The sequence below is a fragment of the Gavialis gangeticus genome, unplaced genomic scaffold (assembly GCF_001723915.1).
Source record: "Gavialis gangeticus isolate Ggan-Ray unplaced genomic scaffold, GavGan_comp1, whole genome shotgun sequence".
In the NCBI taxonomy this organism is placed as follows: Eukaryota; Metazoa; Chordata; order Crocodylia; family Gavialidae; genus Gavialis; species Gavialis gangeticus.
This window is the reverse complement of record NW_017729009.1, coordinates 10,036,659-10,053,857: the sequence shown is the minus strand read 5'-3', so window position 1 is coordinate 10,053,857 and position 17,199 is coordinate 10,036,659. Positions and strand designations below refer to the sequence as shown.

At 57.2% G+C, this 17,199-nt stretch overlaps 1 protein-coding gene and 1 long non-coding RNA gene across 4 annotated transcripts in view; one reads left to right on the top strand and one right to left on the bottom strand.

Moving 5' to 3' along the window:
• Positions 1–27: 27 nt before the first annotated feature.
• Positions 28–4,114, top strand: LOC109292508. Its single transcript, XR_002096134.1, has 2 exons — positions 28–1,307; positions 1,970–4,114. It is a non-coding gene; the product is annotated as an uncharacterized LOC109292508 (long non-coding RNA).
• Positions 4,115–6,525: 2,411 nt separating this feature from the next.
• The window catches only part of NOL4L (nucleolar protein 4 like), a 52,959-nt gene continuing 42,285 nt past the window's right edge, over positions 6,526–17,199 (bottom strand). For all 3 annotated transcript variants that reach the window (XM_019509964.1, XM_019509966.1, XM_019509965.1), the window contains 6 exons: positions 13,040–13,311; positions 11,481–11,666; positions 11,188–11,379; positions 10,681–10,803; positions 9,983–10,184; positions 6,526–7,189 (listed from right to left, as the gene is read on the bottom strand). In XM_019509964.1, the coding sequence (XP_019365509.1) occupies positions 6,990–7,189; positions 9,983–10,184; positions 10,681–10,803; positions 11,188–11,379; positions 11,481–11,666; positions 13,040–13,311 (1,175 nt within the window). In that variant the 3' untranslated portion in view covers positions 6,526–6,989. The remainder of the gene's footprint in view (positions 7,190–9,982; positions 10,185–10,680; positions 10,804–11,187; positions 11,380–11,480; positions 11,667–13,039; positions 13,312–17,199) is intronic.

Below are 17,199 nucleotides of genomic sequence, written 5' to 3'. Positions count from 1 at the left end.
GGCCTCTGCCATTATATGGCTTTTTCTTTTAATGTCTGATTGTTGGATTAATAGGTATTAATGCTAATTTCAAAGCAGTGCAATGGGTTGATGCCAGTTAAAGGACTTCAGAAACTACTAGTAAGCTTAGACTGTCAGTATGCTTCTCTCTGTGTTCTGGGCTGTGAGGCTTGGAAATCTTAGCACGAGCTACTGCAATACTGTCCTCTGCTCAGAAGAGCCAGCTCTGACTAGTGGGACTTCCATAGGGCAGATGAAATTCTCATAAACCGGGAGTGAAGGCTGCTATATACACAGAAAATTATGGTTCATCTCCTACGTCCAATTCACCCCGAGTTAATGGCCTAGCTTAGTGTGACAGTAGTGCATTGAATCGTGCCTCTAGGTTCTTGGCTTGTTTGGGAAAAACCCACCTAGAGTAAGAGGAAGGTGGGGAAATAATGGAGCCTTAGTAGCATTGCTGAATATGAGGTGACAATCTGTTTAAAGTATGGGAAAAGGAACATTGTTTTAAAACTTTTATAGTAGTAGTGTGGCAAGAGTTTTAGGTGCATGTAAAGAGCAGTCAGCTCTGTTGCTAACCTTCAGGAGTGAAAGCTGGCTAGGCACCTTTGGCCTTCAAAGCAGATGCTTTTGCGTTTTGTTATTTATGGAAGTCACATCTGTGCTTGAGAAATTAGCCCACAGAACAGCCGATTGGCTGTGCTGACACCAGTTTTAGGAAAAATATTTATGTTGATGTATTTATTTATTTATTTTTTAATGCTACTGTAAGCTTTATTTATTTTCACTCTTGCTGAGTATGTCAAGACATCTGGGTACAGCCGGATGAACTTTTATGTTCAGTTAATTAAAATATATTGATCTAATTGTGGAAAACTTTTGTAAACAAACCATTTAAATGTTAAATGTAAATTAAAATTGCAAGATTGGGATTCTAGCAGCTCCCATGCCACTGGTACAGGATGACAGTAGCTAAGATAGCTGTCTCCAGAGTCAGAAAGACTGGAACACTTCACAGCTGGATTTAAGGTAAGCCTGAATACTTCTGCTTGAATTTGACACTGATCTAGAATGAATAACACTTAAATATTTTCTCTGTGATGTTTTTCTAGTAAGTAATAGCCTCTGTCTTGCAAAACAATGGAGTGTGTCCTGTCTACCTCTTGCATTCAGCTAAGCAGTGCTCCAGAGTGTCATACTGCAGTCCTGGAATGAGCTGAACAGCTGGGAAGGGGCAGAAAAATCCATCCCTCCCTGAACCAACAGAACTGTTCGCAGCTGTGAAGATCCCAAAACAATTACAGGTGTTTCTGAATGCTCGTTTGCACATACCTGCTTTAGGACCCTGCTAATCCACACATCCCACCATAGGAGCAGTCATCCTCCACTGCTCAGCTAAGATGCAAGACCTTAATGTTGTACCAAGTTTTAGTCTTACTAAGACTTTTCTGTTTTGAAAACCTACCCCAGAGTACCCTACAAAAGTAGCATTGCTTTTATAAATGAACGAAGTATGGTTTAGGATGTGATGTTGATGTTTCTTGTTGGATGCTTACCACTGTGCCACTTCCTGTTTGCTTTCTAGCAAGGTACAATTGGCCTGTCTTTGTTTGCCTCTAAACTGGTTATACAAATTATTTTTTTAGCATCTGGTAAAAACCCTGCCTCCTTCTGTCACCCAGTCACAGGTATGAAACAAGGAGGCTTAGCTAGCTGCTGTTTTGTGATCCTCTTGTAGTGTCAGGTACCATGCAAATGCAAGGATCAGTGGTGTTTTACTTGGTGAATAGAGGGGGCAGAAAATCATTGTTTTCCATGTGTGGTGGAGTGGAGGATTAATTTTAACAAAAAGGGTTCCCTTTCCCCCACACCCAGAGAGCAGACCAAATGCATTTTGTCAAAAGTGACTTCAGCATAAAATTGCTCCTCCTCCCAGAAGTGATTCTGAATGTAGCTGTTTCAATAGGAGTTGCTGCAGCTGTCTGGTAAGGAGTGAGAAGACAGCTTGTCAGAGGTACTTGAATGAAGGCTAGTTGTGTTGCTTTTTCTTCCATGCCTCTGTTATAATACTGTTCTGGGCAGCAGACAATGGTGCAACTGCTGTCTGCATGGTAGGCTGTAGGCACTCACTGGACGACAGAACTGGGCTCATGGGGGGCTGGTATTGGCAGAAGGCTCATTTGGTACAAAATGCTGTAAAAGGGAGATGAAAGTGACCCCAGGTCTGCTCGACAGTGGATGTAAGAGGCCTGTTTGTTATACAGTGTTTATTAAGTAGATTCAGTCTTATATATGATATACAGATTCAAAAGAAAAAAGGATTCCACATACTTATGAAATCAGTGCATTTAGCAAGTAATACCATGGAGATAACAGCTTGATTAACAGCTCATTGGTCTTTGTTAAGTGAGGGGAACAGGGAGTTGGCCTGTGCTAATCATTCCACAAACAGAACAGAATTAAGTTGCATCACATATATAATAGACACACGTTCTAAGAATTAAAATATTAAGCCACATTTACTGGAAAAATCCACAGTATATAACACAAATCATTTGTATAGAGCTTATTGAGGAGGAAGTGCTCATCTGCTTAAAAGAGCCACATTGAGTTGCATAGGTGCCTAGCTGCAAAAATATCATTTAGAAAGGAATCAACTGATTACGCAATAAAGTGTCACCTTAGAAGCTGGATTCTCTTCCCCTGGTGGCTTAAGTGCCATGTTTGCTACTCGAGCCCCCTGGAAAGTACTGGCTTTCCAAATGAGGTGTCTTTGACTTCATTCGGGGACCCTCGTGTCTCCCGAGGGACTCCTTTCCTACTGTTTTATTCTGAAATCAGCATTGGGGATGACTTGACCAGGTGTGCGGGGACGGGTGTCTCCAGTTGTGCTGAAGGAAAAAGCAGGTTCTTCCCCCTTCCCCAGCTGTTGTGATTGCTGCTGTATTCAGCTTGGAATCGGGTCCAGCTGAGCAGCTTTTGCCTTCATGCCTTGGGTACCAGGGAAGGAGGCTGGTGAAACAGCACCGTCATATGGTTCTGTTTCCATGCGGGGTCCTGGCTGTCGGTTTTTCAATGAATTCTCTTGTATCAGGTCTCAGATTTGTAGACCAAAGCTATTTCTTAAGTTGACCACTCAAGATAAACTAGATTGTGCAAAGAACAAATCTATGACAGCACATCTCAGCACTGGGGGGAGGGAAGGGGGGGTTGTTTTGTCTTTTAAGACGGCGAAACATTTCCGTGAGAGAGAAAGTGAGTCTGTGGCTTTCTTAGGCAGATGAACTGGGTGAGGTGCATCTTCCTCTTCAACAGCAGGTCTTGCAGAACACACAGGGGCTGGGAGTTCTGTACATGTAAACAGTACACTTTCACTGAGTCCAAAATTAGGAGCAAAAATACAAAGGTTCACATTGGTCTTAGGTAGATACAGGCGAAGAACTGAGCTGTACGGCTCTGAAACAACCAAACAAAAGTTTTCTAAAGCACCACTAAATTATATAAAAATCAGACCATGGACGGATTGTAGTTGGTATTCTGGTGAAATACTATGCTACCTTGTAAAAAGTTTTACAAAAAATTACAAATCAAAAGTATATTATTTAACCCTCTGAGTTCAAAGCAGCATTTTTGTAAATGAACTGGTACTAAATCCTACGGCCGCCCGCCGGAGGGGAGCAGCCCTCTGGACTGGGGAGGTACAAGTCGCATCTGCTTGGAATCCCGTGAACACTTTTTCCTCCTGCTGAAACGCATCGTTGGGAACTGGACGTCCCATGCGTGCTCGCGAGGAGGAGTCTCAAGGAAACAAAAATTGTATGTTTTCTTGAACACGTTTTTTTCCCCTCAGACCGTCTGCTAAACTAGGGTTCTCCTTTCAGCCGTCACAAAGTCTGGAAAGCCAGTGTGTTCTGCTCCTGCTCATTCCTTCTGCCTGAGAATCTAAATCAGAGATTCCTAGTCCTTTAGTATCTAGGGAGAACTGAGGATTGTGGCTGTGAAATGACAGGTTTTGAGCACAGAAGGGCCGATATCGAGTGAGGACCAGTTAAAGAGCACTGAGATGTCCCGTGGAGCTAGCTCCAAAGAAAATAAAGCTGCAGCTTACCCACAAAAAAAAAATGTTCCCTGACAGAAATATGTAGTGGATCCCATTTGTTTCACTTGTCACAGATGCTGCTGTCACCAGGGCTTCAGACATCTGCGCGTGTACCCTCCAGCTGCAAGCTATGAACATCAGTTGGTGTCGCCGGGTGGGTTGTCCATTGTTTTTCCTACGCAAGCCGGAGTCTCAGCTCTGTTCTACCAGTGTTTGAAACGATTTAAGAGCTACTGAACTTCTAACACATGCGCTAAGCCAAGTTCCAAGGTGATCTGGTAAAGACAACTAGAACCGGTATAAATACAACTTGAATCAAACTCGCTGATGTTGATCTCTTTGCAATAAGCCCCTGGGCAACCCCTTTCTTAGTTAACTGGCTGGCAAACTTATGGCTACATGTTCACCATGGCCTCTTGAGGAGCAGAGGCAACAATTAAGTTATCTATAGAGAGAATTCTGGGACAGCGATTGTCTCTGCCTCTCTTTCTTTAACATTAAGACTTTCACAAATGGCTGTGGTTACATTTTGTAAAGGGTTTGTTACTTCATGGTATTCACACAAAAATAAATATTTACATAAATTCAAAGTATGGGGGGGTGGACAAACCAAGCAGGCTTGCGAAGTGCTGGGAAAGTGTCTGTCCGAAGTTCTGGATGTGCATGGTGATTCTTTACTCGGCTGCCTTGGCCTTGGTACTGGCCTGCCCTCCCCGTAACTTGGTCAGATACACTTGGCCTGGTCGGGACGTGCCCACACACTTGCCCCTTTTGGCTTGTGTTGGAATGAGGGGCATCAAGTCTGATCCGTGGCAACCCCCCACCTTCTCCCTGTGGGGACTCTGTGACTGTAGGACACGGTCAGGAGTTGAGTCCCCTTTCTCCAGCAGCTGGGGAAAAAGGTCAATGCAACAGGAAATCCCTTCCAGTGCTGAGCTTAGGCAGGTTCTTGTCTAGAGAGCCTGAGGCCTTGTCTCTCCTAAAGCGAAGAGCAGGGCTTTGTTCCTCAGCCAGCACTGCTTGTCCTCTCTGTTTTATGGGGTGGAATTTGGTTAAAGAAAAAGCTTTCAAAAAATATGTTGGAGGTTCGGCCTCTGCCACCTGCAGCAGTTGAAAGCCCTGGGTTGGCATGGCTGACTTCTGCAGTGCAGGCCTGACCCCTGCAGAAACCATCCGCACCAAGACAGGCTTGTGACAAGTTGGTCTAAAAGAAGCTGGAGAAGGAAACCACCTGCACTCCAAACGCTCACCATGGCAGTGGCACTTATCGAGGGCTGCTTTCTCCTGGCTCCTGCCCTCCAGAGGAGAGCAGGCCTGGGTTTCCGCCAGCACTGGGAAGGGAGGAGGCAAGGAGAAGTCTCACGGGTTCTCCGGCAGCAGTTGCTGCTGCTTTTTATGGCTACAGACCACGTTGCATTGCTTGGCCCTGCTTGGCATCCATGCCCGAGCATAGTCCCTGGTTTAGCAGCACTGGTGATAGGTATTGCACTGAGCAAAGGGAAGTGCCTTGGTGTGGGGGGAGGGAAGGGGCTGAGCAGTGGTAATCAGGCCTATCTCTTTTTCACACGTTAGGAATTGTGGGCTTATTCCAGGACTGTTCCTGGGGGGCTCCAAGGCCTGCAGAGAGCCCCCGTTACTGCTGCTGAGCGTCTCCTGGCCTCTGCTTCCTTAGGAATGGCTCATGGGGCTGGAGCAGCATGCCTTTCCTCCCCAAGAGCCTGCTCTGCCTTTTGTTAGTCCCAGGTACCTATGCTAAGCAGTTCTGTTATGCACGTGTGAAAACAGCCTGGGTTTCAAGGAGTGATTGGATGTTTTTTTATCGTGCAGCAGCAGCGCACCTTCCTTTCCCTGAACAGAGAGGGCATCAGGCCAGGCGAGGTGTCGAGCTGCTGGCTTAGTGTCGCACTCCTCCATGGCCTTTGCTTCTCTGCCGAGCAGTCGGGCTATGCGTCATGCACGCGTTGGGGGGTGTCCTGGAAAAAGCCCACAATGGAGTGTGAGGTAGAAAACAGATCATGAACGCAGGACAGTGTTTCTCAGATGTCTCCTTGTTTTCTTTCTTTCTTTCTTTTTTTTTTAATTTTCAATTTTAAACGAGTGTGAGAGAGAGAGGTCCTTCTGGTCAGAAGTGTACTGAGCTTGCTGAGTCTCTGCGGGAAATATCAGATCCCACTGCTGCTGCTACAGGACTGCTTAGAGTTCAGGTCTAAACAGGGCGCTCCTTTCTTCCTTCTTCAGCTTCCACCTAAGCTTATGGGAGGCCGAGCAGCCTGGAGGCTGCCAGGCTCACGGACAAGCACCCTGTAGGACCCGGGTTTCCAGGAGGAACGGGCATCGCTGCCCAGCCATTAGTAGTGTAGTGACATGGAATGTGTTATTTCACAGGAATAAATGCCTTCTCATCAGACGGACACACAACTGGCAACCTGTACAAACTTAAACGAATCCATTTTCAGAAAAATAAATTACTAAGGGGAGAGGAGGGTCCATTTCTCAATAAATATGCGATTCAGCTCACCTAAGACTGGAAAGGTAATTATCTGGGGGTGGAACTCTAACAGTGGGGTCCACAAAGGGTCTCCTAAATACAGCTGCAGCCCCAACCTCCCCAGGCTCCCTTCCACCCTAGAAAGTCCCGCACCCGTCCAAGTCGCACATTTGGCTTCTGGTCTGTGCAGTATGGTTCGAAAATGCGTCTTTGTGCCCAAAGTCCCAGGTGCTCGGAGTGTGAAAGAAAACGGGTCTCTTGGATTCCACTTCTTCAAAGGAAATGTACCACCTGCATGGTGGGAGGACGATGGTAGGTCCTGAGCAGGACACGAGTGGGAGCCTCTTTCTAGAGGATGTCAATTGTCTTCTGACAGAGGAGCTACGCGGACGCCCGGAGTCAGTTCTGCTGTAAAATGAGGTTTTCCAGTTCATCTGCCGACCGGAGGAGAAAAGCCGCAGACTCTCGGTAGCCGGCAATCAGCTGCCTCACCGCGCTGATCTCCGTGGGGCTGAGCTGGGCGGCCTGCATCCCCCTGCTGGTGCTGTTGGACGGGGCTGTACTGGATGCCCCCCCTTTCATGCTGAGATCAGTGGGACCTGCAAAGGGAGAGCAATGGAGGGAATCAGGAGTGGAACAGGGCCGGCAGCTGCCCCAAAGGGGCACAGCAGGCCTGGAGGAGGAGACAGGCGGCACCAATTTTGCTGCTGTACTGTGCATGCGGGTGATGGGCACGTGAAACGCGAGTCGTCGGAAACGTGCTGCTGTCCCCACCCCCCCAGCCTGCAAGAGAGGCACGAGGCTCAGGCAGAGCTGTTTCTCCATGGGTGGTAGGGAGAGAAACACCTGCTCTGTAGGTGTGAGAGCCTGTCCCGCTGAATCGCAGTGGGGAGTGCAGCTGGGCTAGCCCCACTGGGAGGGAGACGCACGCCGGGCCCTGGAGCAGTTGTGCCTCCTGCGGTTCAGAGCTGCTCCACTGCGCGCTGCAGCCCAAGGACTCAGGAGGCTGCTTTCTGGCTCGTCTCTGGAGGTGTCCGGCCACGGCTGCCCGGGGTCAGTTCTGGGGCGGTGCTGAGGGTCAGCCACAGTCCCTTGGTGCTCGAGTGCACTGGGCAAAAGGGCTCCCACACAGAGATGGTCCATCAGACCCAAATGAACGACGTTTTCTGCCTGTCCTCAATGAACCCCTTCCCCAGAGGGGTCGAGTGACCCCCAGCCTGCACTTGCCGATGTGCAGGAGTAGCTAGGAGCACGGGTCTGGCCCCACTGCCATCCCTAAGCACCCCCCAGTCTTCCTTCTGCTTCAGCTTCAGGGCCCTGCGCTGCAGGGAAAGGAGGAAACACCTGCTCTCATGGGTGAGAGCACGGGGGAAACAAAGCAGTGCAGCGCGCGCAGGAGGGGGAGACGCAGGCAATGAGGCACCCAGCAGGAGAACTGGTGACTGGGCCTGGGCGGAGGAGCACGTGCTGCCAGGGAGGAGAAACGGCTCAGAGCTGCCGCTGGTCAGAGTGAAGAGTACAGGGGGCAGGTAAGGTGACACCCCGCAGCATGCAGCAGGTTTGGACCCAGGCGGGTATTGGAAATGGGAGGGCAGGGATGGACACCGCCCATTTTGGGGGGGCGAGAGCAGGCAAGGGAGATGGGGAGCTCACCCAGGTTGTGGGGTAAAGAGTGGAGACGTTGGAGATGGTCCCGGAGGGATGGGAGAAGCGGAGGCTTTTGCTCTGATTAGGCTGAAGTGGTGCTGAGACGGCTGAGCCTGGGCAGGGGCGGACGGTGAGCTGGCTGTGCAGACCAGCCCAGGGGGCTCCCAGCAGGTAACAGCAGGAGAGTGCAGACCCGCCGTCAGCGGCAGAGGAGTGTGTGGGAGCGGAGGGAGCCAAGGCAGTGCTGAAATGGCACAGGACAGCCCTGGGAGCCCGAGCAGAGGACATGGGTGTGTGTCCAGGAGCGTGGGAGGGGAGGGCTGAGCAAAGCAAGGACAGCGGCAGCAGAGAGGGAAGGCAGCAGGCAGGAGGCTGGAGCTGCAGTGCCAACCGGAGGAGGAAAATGGGGAAGTGGCCGAGTTAGAATCTGTGCTGGCCAGGGAACGGCAGCTCCGGTGCAGAGGGGCTGCAGGGAGATGGCGGCTGGGGGCATAAGAGGGGCCAGAGCGGCGCTGGCTTCATCTTAGCAGGGGAATGGGACGCTGTCGAAGGTGGGGAGGGGAGGGGAGGTGGAGAGGATGTGGCAGGAGTGTGCTCTCTTGCCTTTAAAGGAGCTGGCTGGCAGGAGCCCGGGCAGGGGCAGGGGAAGAGGGCTGGGAGATGAGCTCTAAACATGGACAAGACGGGAGCGAGCGTGCTGTGTGCCAGGGGCTGGCTGTCGGCGGAGCAGCACCTGGAGGAGCCCTGCACTGGAGGAGAAGGGCCCCGAGCCCCAGAGCCTGGATGGGAAGCGTGGGCCCCCCTGTTCTAGCTGCAAGGATTAGGTCTCGGCAGCTGGGGCCTAGGGCAGGATCTTCGTTCAGGGTTAAGAGGCATTAGTGAGGGATGATAACAGTTAATCCCAGACAGGCATCTCTCAGGACTCCGGAAATCGCATCCGTTCAAATCCTTGCGCCCGCCGGCTGGGGCGGAGCTGGGGCAAGGGCAGAGGAAGGAAGCTGAGGCGCAGAGCAGGGATGGGAGAGGCCTTATGGGATGTGGCCCCACAGGGGCCTGGAGCCCACCCCTCCACGGGGATGCGCCCTCCTGCCTCTCAGCTTCCCCCAGGCTGTGGCCCTGCCTGACCCCCACTGCTCCGGCCTGTCCCTGCTCTTTTCGGCGTGGATGATTTGCTGCCACTTGGATGCCTATGTTGCCGGCATCATCTGGCCCCAGCTGACTTCCTGCCCCTTGGGCGGGGGGCCGGACCCGATGATCCTGCAAGGTCCCTTCCAGCCCTGATGTCTATGAAATCTATGAAGTCAGCCTGACCGTGCCCCCAACCTCCTCCTCCCTCCTCCCTCTGCCTGATCCTCTCTCCCAGCCCCCTGCTCCCTTGCCGCCAGGACGGGGGCGGCTTTCTCTCCCTGCTCGGCTGCTTTCCCAGCCTGCAGGCAGACGCAGCCCCCGTTGGAGGGAGGGTGGGGGGAAGGGACCCCCTCCGACCAGCCCAGGGATTAGGGTGGCAATAGGCAGCTGCCTCCGTTAATCATTAATGTCTGGTCCATGTTCTCTCTTCTCAAGGTAAAGGCAGACCCCTGCCACGGCCCTGCCCTTGTTTTCCAGGAGCCTTTGCGGCTGCTGGGGCAGAAGAGGTGGGCCCTGAGCAGGGACCCCATTTGAACGGACCGAGGGGAGATGGGATGCGAGAGAAGACAGGGCAGCGCTCGGTCCTGCTGCTTGTTTCCCCACCATGTCGCGCTTACCATTACTGTGGTTCCCTGTTTGGAGCGAAGTGGGTGGCTGGAGGCTGCCCCCAAGGGTCCCATAGCCACGGTAGCTGTAGTTCAGGCTCCCGTTGATGTAGACCGGGTCCTGGGAGTAAGACGAAGCTGGCAGTGAGTAGGAGGAGTGGGTGATGGCCGTGGAGTCGCGGGAGTGCTGCTTGTCTAGAGCGATGGGCTCGTCCTGCAGCGAGGGAAACGCACTAGTTAGTGCCAGGAAGGGCCTCATGGTGCGAGGGGAGGCAAAGGCAGCGTCGGCCTTCATGCATCCCTGCTGGCTGCGAGGCCTTTGGGCGAGCGCCTCCCAGACACTCGGACCACCTGGACTCCTCCCTACGACACACACGCAACGCTCCCACCATCCTCCTTCCCCTGGGAACGTGTGCAATGTGCCCCTGCAAGGGCTGCCACTCTCTCCCAGTGCCAGGAACGCCCTAACTCCCTCCCGGCGCACCCCCAAACTGTCGTCCTGCTTGCTCTGCCCTTCCCAATGAGCGCCCTGCATGGACGGCCCTGTGAGCGGCTGCTGCTCCCTGCCCCTCGCTCCAGCACCTCGGAGCAAGTCGCCCTGCAAGAGCTCTGCTGACCTGGGCTGGGCCTTGCAGCAAGTCCCCCTGCCGTGGCTGGGGAAAAGGCTGGTGAGAGCGCACCTGGCGCGCAGAGGACTACCGGGATCCTACCTGGGATGTCTGGTAGATCTCCAGCCGCATTCTCTTGGCTGCTTTCCGTGTTTCGCTCTCGCAGGCGGCTGCCAGGATGTTTTCTGCCATGGCTGAGGTCAGGTGGGGTGGGGTGGGTCTGGTCTGTGCGGGGAGAGAACCAGAGAGCCTGTGTTTTGGGAAATGTGGAGGGAGCGAGTGGTCTTGCCTCCCCTGGGCCCTGGGCTCCCAGGGCACAGAAACCTCTGTGTCCTAAATGACAAGCTAATATTTGAAAAGCAAGACACCGGAGGCTTCAGCCTAGTACTCTCCTCCAGGTCCTGCCTCTCTGTGGCTAGAAACAGCCCTGGCTTTGTCCCAGGATAATTGTTCAGATGCGCTTTGCGGTGTTGGGCTGAACTGTTAGGGCTTTTCATCCTATGAATCTTTCTAGGATTTATCCCGGGGCAACGGATGTGGATGTCTGAACAACTGCACTTTGTCCTGGGATAAAATGTTTTGTCCTGGGCAGGGCGAGGGTAGGCTCACCATCTCCATGCCGTTCTTCTTCATGCGGCGGCAGGACTTGAGGTAAGTGCGAATGCGCTTGCGAGCCCGCTCCTGGAACTCGGGGAACTGCCGGCTGCAGGACTCGATGATGGCCTGGATCTTCTCCTTGGGCTGCTTGGAGATGGGAACCATCCGGTCCAGATTCTCATCCACAAAGAGACGCACAAACATCTGCAAAGAGAGCGGAGAACGTACCTGGTGAGCGGGCTGTGGTGCAGCTCTGGGAAGGCCCAGCCCGGTGCAGCCCGGTGCAGCCCGCCTGGTGCCCTTACGTTGAAGGCCTTCAGCCGCTCAGGATCCATCCCCTCGGAGTCGTTGATTTTGTCATTGTCCTCGTGGTCATCGTGGTCATCGTCGTCATCGTCAGCTGTTGGCGCTCGGCCGACAGTCAGGTCTTCGGGGCAGCCGCTGACCTCGGTCTTGATGGAGTCATAGCTGCCGGAGCTATAGGGGGGAGACTGAGAGAGGAGAGGGCGCGTGAAAACCATGAGTGCACTGCCTGCCCCTGGCCCTTTCCCCTGCCCAATTTGACATCCTGCTCCCTGCCCAGGGAAAGGATGGAGCTGCCCCCAACTCTGCAGCGCGGACCAGCCAGGAGAGGGAATGCGCAAGAGGTGCAAGCACTGGATGATGACAGCGGTGGAGATGCCGGATTTGGGTCCTCACCAGCGCTGGCCTCGTGCTGCACGTGCAAACCTGGAGATGCAAGCAGCAGGCTCAGGGGGGATGTCCTGTTTTCAACAAGGTTTAAGCCCCGAGGGCGCCTAACTCCTGTGGGCAGGGGGCTTGGTCTGGCGGCCGAGCGAGAGAAGCAGGGAGCCTCTGAGGCAGATGCTCTATGAGGAAGCCCCTTCCCAAGGTGCTAAACCTGGATGGGAGACGCACCAGCCTGAGCCTGTCCCGATAGCTCAGAGACTGGGCCGTGCCTGCACTGGCGCCTTGCAGCAGCGGGCCCTACCCCATGTGCCGTGGGGCTCGGCGCTCTCCTGCCGCACTGGGAGGGGGCACCCGGGAGACACTCGCTGCAACAGGGCTCAGGGCCTAGGAGTCGGTTCCTGGGAAGAAGCGAAGCGCATCTGCTGGCCCAGCCTCGTCCGTCGGGGCAGGGTGGCCGCGGCTTGCCCCTCCTCGCCTGAGACGGGGACATAACTTATCTGGGAGCTGGTTTCTCCGCAGCGCCTGCTGCGGCAGGGTCGACAGCTGACCCTGGATTTATGGCTGTGCGGCGGAGAGTGGGAGACTGCTGCGGAGCCTGGGTCTGCCGAGACCTCACAAAGGGCTCATCACTCACACTGACCATGTGTTTCATGGGGCGGGGGGAACGACTTTCACACGGGCTGCCCGAGGGGAGCTGCTTCCTTGAGACGGGGAGGGATGCTCCCGTCACTAACCAGGGGCTCTGGGCTGGGCTGTGTGGGGCCGGGAGCTCAACGCCGGCTCGGTGGCCCTTGCTTTCCCTGACCTCTGCTAACCGAACCGTCCTCCTTGGGGCCTTGTTTTTGGCTGCACAGGGCCGGCCCTGAAGCTGGAGCGGGGCCAGATGCAGCTGCTCTCCAGCAGCTCCTGGGAAATGGCCGAGTTCGGCTGTGCTGCGTTCCCCTTCCCTCCCTAGAAGGGAATGCATCCAGCTCCCCAGCCAGCTCCACCCCGCTCCCACCCGGCCCCGGGCCCAGCACCGCTCTCTCCTCCCCAGGGGCAGGAGCAAAGTCCTCTGCTGCCCTGGGACAGCCTGGCTGCACTTTCCTGCCCCCCACCCGCCCCTCCCCTGTGCCCCGAGCAGGTATGCGCCGTGCGCCCAGCTCCGCGCGGCCTGCCTCGCTGCCAGACGCACCTCTGCCGTTGTCTTCGCCGCGTACTTCACCCGGCTCCGCAGCCCGTCCGCGCTGCAGCCGTCCGGCGGGTAGGACGGAGCGACGTGGGTGGGTGCGAGCTTGTCGCACAGGTTGATGGGCTGGTCCTCAGTCGAGGCAGCGAAGTCCATGGGGGCGGCCGTGCCATTGCCGTTCATCTCGGGGAAGGCGCTGTCCCCCTGGGTGCTGCTGGAGGTGGAGGGGTTCAGGGTGGAGGAGCCGTTCCCGCTGCAGCTCTCCGACGAGGAGTCGTCTGCAACACAGGAGGACGCGTCACCTCAGGCCCGTGACCCTTGAGCCCCGGAGCCCTGAGGATGGGGCGGCCCGTCCCCTGCCTCCCAAGGGGATGAGGCGCCGGCCAGCTCGCAGCGCCAAAGGCTCTTTCCCGGGCAACCGGGAGCGGTGCGGGGTGACCCCCTCCCGGGTCCCCGAGCCCCACGTGCCCTGCTCATGCATGAATGGGGCTGGGTACCGCCGGGCGATCCCTGGTCAGACCCCCCTGCGGCGGCTGGCAGGTGGAGGGGCAGCGCTCCCCTGCACCCAGGAAGGAGCTGGACTTTATCACACCGGCTGCGCTGGGGCCTCCCCGCGGAGCCACCCCGGGACTGCCGGCCCGCAGCTCCCCTCCCCCAGGAGGAAGGGCAGCCCTCTCCCTTCGAATGGGCTTTGCTTGAATAAGGACTTTGGAATTTGGCCTCCTCCTGTGTCTGTGCTGCGGGAGGGGACGGGGACACGGATGGGGACGGGATGGGTCCCTTGTGTGGGGCGGTTCGACTCCTGTTCGTCTCTGTGGAGAGGTTTGGGCGCCAGGGCTGGCCAGAGAGACCGGCTGCCCCTTGGGCCCAGGCTGGAAGGAGCAGGCGGGGGCCAGCATGAGCCCTGCGCATGCAAACAGACCCCCTGTGCCAGGCTGGGCTGCAGCGAAGGCTCCTGCTGAGCCCATGCCCAGTTCCTCGGGCGGGCAGACGGACGGAGGCTGACTCCCGACTTCACGCGAGGGTCCAGCCATGCGGCAGCAGGCCCAGACCTGTTCTGTGCTAGAGGATGCGGCGTCCCTTCCTCCCCCGCGCGGCCGACCTTGCTCCCGGCCCGACTCCACCTCCGCTCCTCTCCCGGCTTGCCGGTCCCTGACACCTACCTGCCTCCCCCCACGCACCTGTCAGGCCCCCTCCCTTCCAGGGGCTCCACCTCCTACATGCACGTACATGCACACACATGCAAGTGCACAGTCTCTCCCCCCCTGCCCCAATCCCCTCTCAGCCCTGGGTAGACAAGTCCCTGCTCAGCTGCTGCTTCCTTCTTGGCGGCCTCCAAGCCGCAGGGTCACGGGCTCCCCTTGGCCCCGTGCCCGCCCTTCCTGGACGCAAGGCCTTGTGCTTGCACACACGCACGTGCTCCCCCCACCGCCTTGGCCCTTGCAACCCCCACCCCGTGCAGCTCCCTGCAGCGCTGGCCTGGCGGGGCCCGGGTGCTGTTGCGGGGGAGAAGCCGTGCTGGCCCCCTCCCCTTGCCGGCCTCGCCTGCATCCCAGCGCGGGGGGCTGAGGCGACATTTCCGTGCCCCTGGGCCCAGCTCCCCTCCCCCTGCTCCCTTCTTTCGGGAGGTGCCTCCGCTCCGCTCTCCGCTCTCCTCCCCGCCAGGGAAAGGGCGAAGCACGTGGGGAGCGGCTTCCTGTGCAACTGCGCGCCCGGCTCAGAACAAAGGAGCGCGCGGCCTGCCGAGCAGATGGCGGTCCCCGGCTTCCTGCTCCCTGCATCCTCGTCCGCGCCGCAGGACAATGGGGGTCAGGCTGCAGGACCAGCCTCGTGTTGCCCCAGCACAGGGGGTGGCGGCGCATGTGCGGGGAGCGGAGGGAGGAAGGTGCTGGAGCTGCCTTCCTCCCTCCCCTCGAGCCCCACCACCCGCAGGGAAACTGCAATGAGTAGCTGCTGCGAACTTCCCTGTGACCCTGCGCAGGCGGTGGCAGCTCGGGACTTTGTCTTGCTTGCAAAAAAGACAGATGCCGAGTGCCACCGGGCACCCAAGTGGGGACCCCGGTGGGGCAGGGCGAGCCTGGTCTGCAGCCGCCCCGGCAGAAGGGGCTCGGTGCACCTGGCTGCATTGGGGTGTGTGCATCCAAAGCCCCGTCCCTGCTCCCTGCCTGGGAAGGGAGGCAGGATGGCGCGAGTGCCCCGTGCGTGCCATGCCCCCGTGTCTGCCCTCGCTCAGCGTGCACGGGGCCTGCCTCCCCGTCACCCAGCCTCCCTGGCGGCCGTGCCCACTCCGCTTGCTCAGCTGCCAGGGCGGAGGTAGCAGTGCGGAGGAGGATCCGCGTGCCTCGGCCCTCCCCTGCACGGCTGGCTCCTTCGGGGTCAGGCAGGGCTCCCGGAGGGCCTTGGCCAGTGCTGCCTCTCAGCAGGATTAAGGAGAATTAGTCCCGCGCCGTGTGCCGGGCATTGCCACGGCAACAGCGCGGTGCCTCTCGGTGCAGCCAACCAGGCACCTCCCGAAGGGCCTGGCTGCTCCTCGCCTGCGGGTTTCTCCCGGGGTTGGGGGTTAGGCAGCACGCGGAGGCCCCGCTGCACAGCAGGTGTGGGAAGGGCATGGCCTGCAGGAGCCGGGCGGCCCCCGGGGCCACAATGACGCCCATGGGTCCGAGCTCATCCAAAGCAGATGCGTCGCACATTGTCACCATTCATCCCTCGGCAGCTGCCGCCTCGTGCTCTCCAGCCTCCCGAACGTGTCTGCTCGCCTCCCCGCTGCAAGCGTGGCAGCCCTTATCCAAGTCCAAACCTGCCCGTTTCCTTGCATGATGCTGGTGCTGAAGCAGGGACCAAGGGCCAAGATGCCGGTCTGCTGCAGAGACCCTCCAAATCCGTGGAGTGCCTTTAACTCCCCCATGAATACAGACCTTCGCTGAGGTTTGCTCAGGACGCAGCCAGGAGGGATCTCACCAGTGCAGGTGCCACTGGGGTGACTTGTTTCATGCTGTAAATGGGCAAAGCCCGGACAAAGGAAGAAGATCCCTCGGGGTGCGGCGGTATAGGGGCCTGGTTAGCAGGTCAGAGACTCCCTTTTCAGTCCAAGTGAAGGCAGCAGTCAGCGGCACGCTCTCGCCTGGGTGCTGTGCTGAGGCCGGCTCTATGTTACCGGCCTGACGACCAGCCGGGGGAGAGTGGTGCAGGGGTGCAAGCCCGGTGTGGGGGTACCACACTGGTGCGGGTCTAACGATGGACCTTGCCCTTCTACTGAGCTGTTTGCTTTCCTCGTGGGGGGTCTCTCGCCATCTTGATGCAATGCGGGACCTTGCTGGGGCAGCACTACTGAGGCCAGGAGAGCACGCCCGGCGCAAGGCAGCCGGGGCTTGTGCAAGGACGGGGATGCCTCTACAAGGGCTCTGAGCACCAGTCGGACACACCTCCCGATCCGGCCCAGCCCGGCCCTCATTGTGGTGTTCAGAGCTGCTTGGCAAATCAATGAGCTTTGGGCTTGCAGGGTGCTTGTAAGCTCTCCTGTCTTCTAGCTGGCCACTGGGTCCAGCTTTTTCTGCTCTCGGCTTGCAGGACGGGCGCTAGCTGAGCAAGAGCTTAATGTGTGCTACGTCGTGGCTGCAGGGTCGGGTCCTCAGGAGCATGAATGCGACTGCTCCAGGCCCAGGAGACTTTGGGGATTTGCTTTTCTGGGGGCGCCTGGACACGTCGGCCTGAGCAGCAAGCTAGCGGTGCAATTGTAAATGTGGGCGCAAGCTTGGCGAGGCCTCTGCTCTTGGCTTGTGGCTGCCCAAGCAATGAGGTCCCCAGCTGCCCGTGTCCCAGCCCCGTGGGAAGGTGAGGGAGCCGTCAAAGCAACGTCGCTTGGACTGGGTTCGCTCCTCTGTCCAGGATCCAACGCCTTCGCCTTTCACGCCGGTCCTCGGGCAGCCGTGATTCGGTTGGGCAGTGCCGCGACAAGCCTGTGAGGCAGAGCTCGGCCTGGAGACCCGCGGGGTGCCACGGGGGCACCCTGCTGCCAGCTCCCACCGGCCCGTTCAGTGGGCCTCACCTCCTGCGCGGGGACGATCGCACACGCTTGGCTGCAAAGTCACAGCTCTCGCAGCCATGAGTGTGAGCAGGAGGGGGGGGGGGGGGGGGGGGGCCCGGGGGGGGGGGGGGGGGGGGGGGGG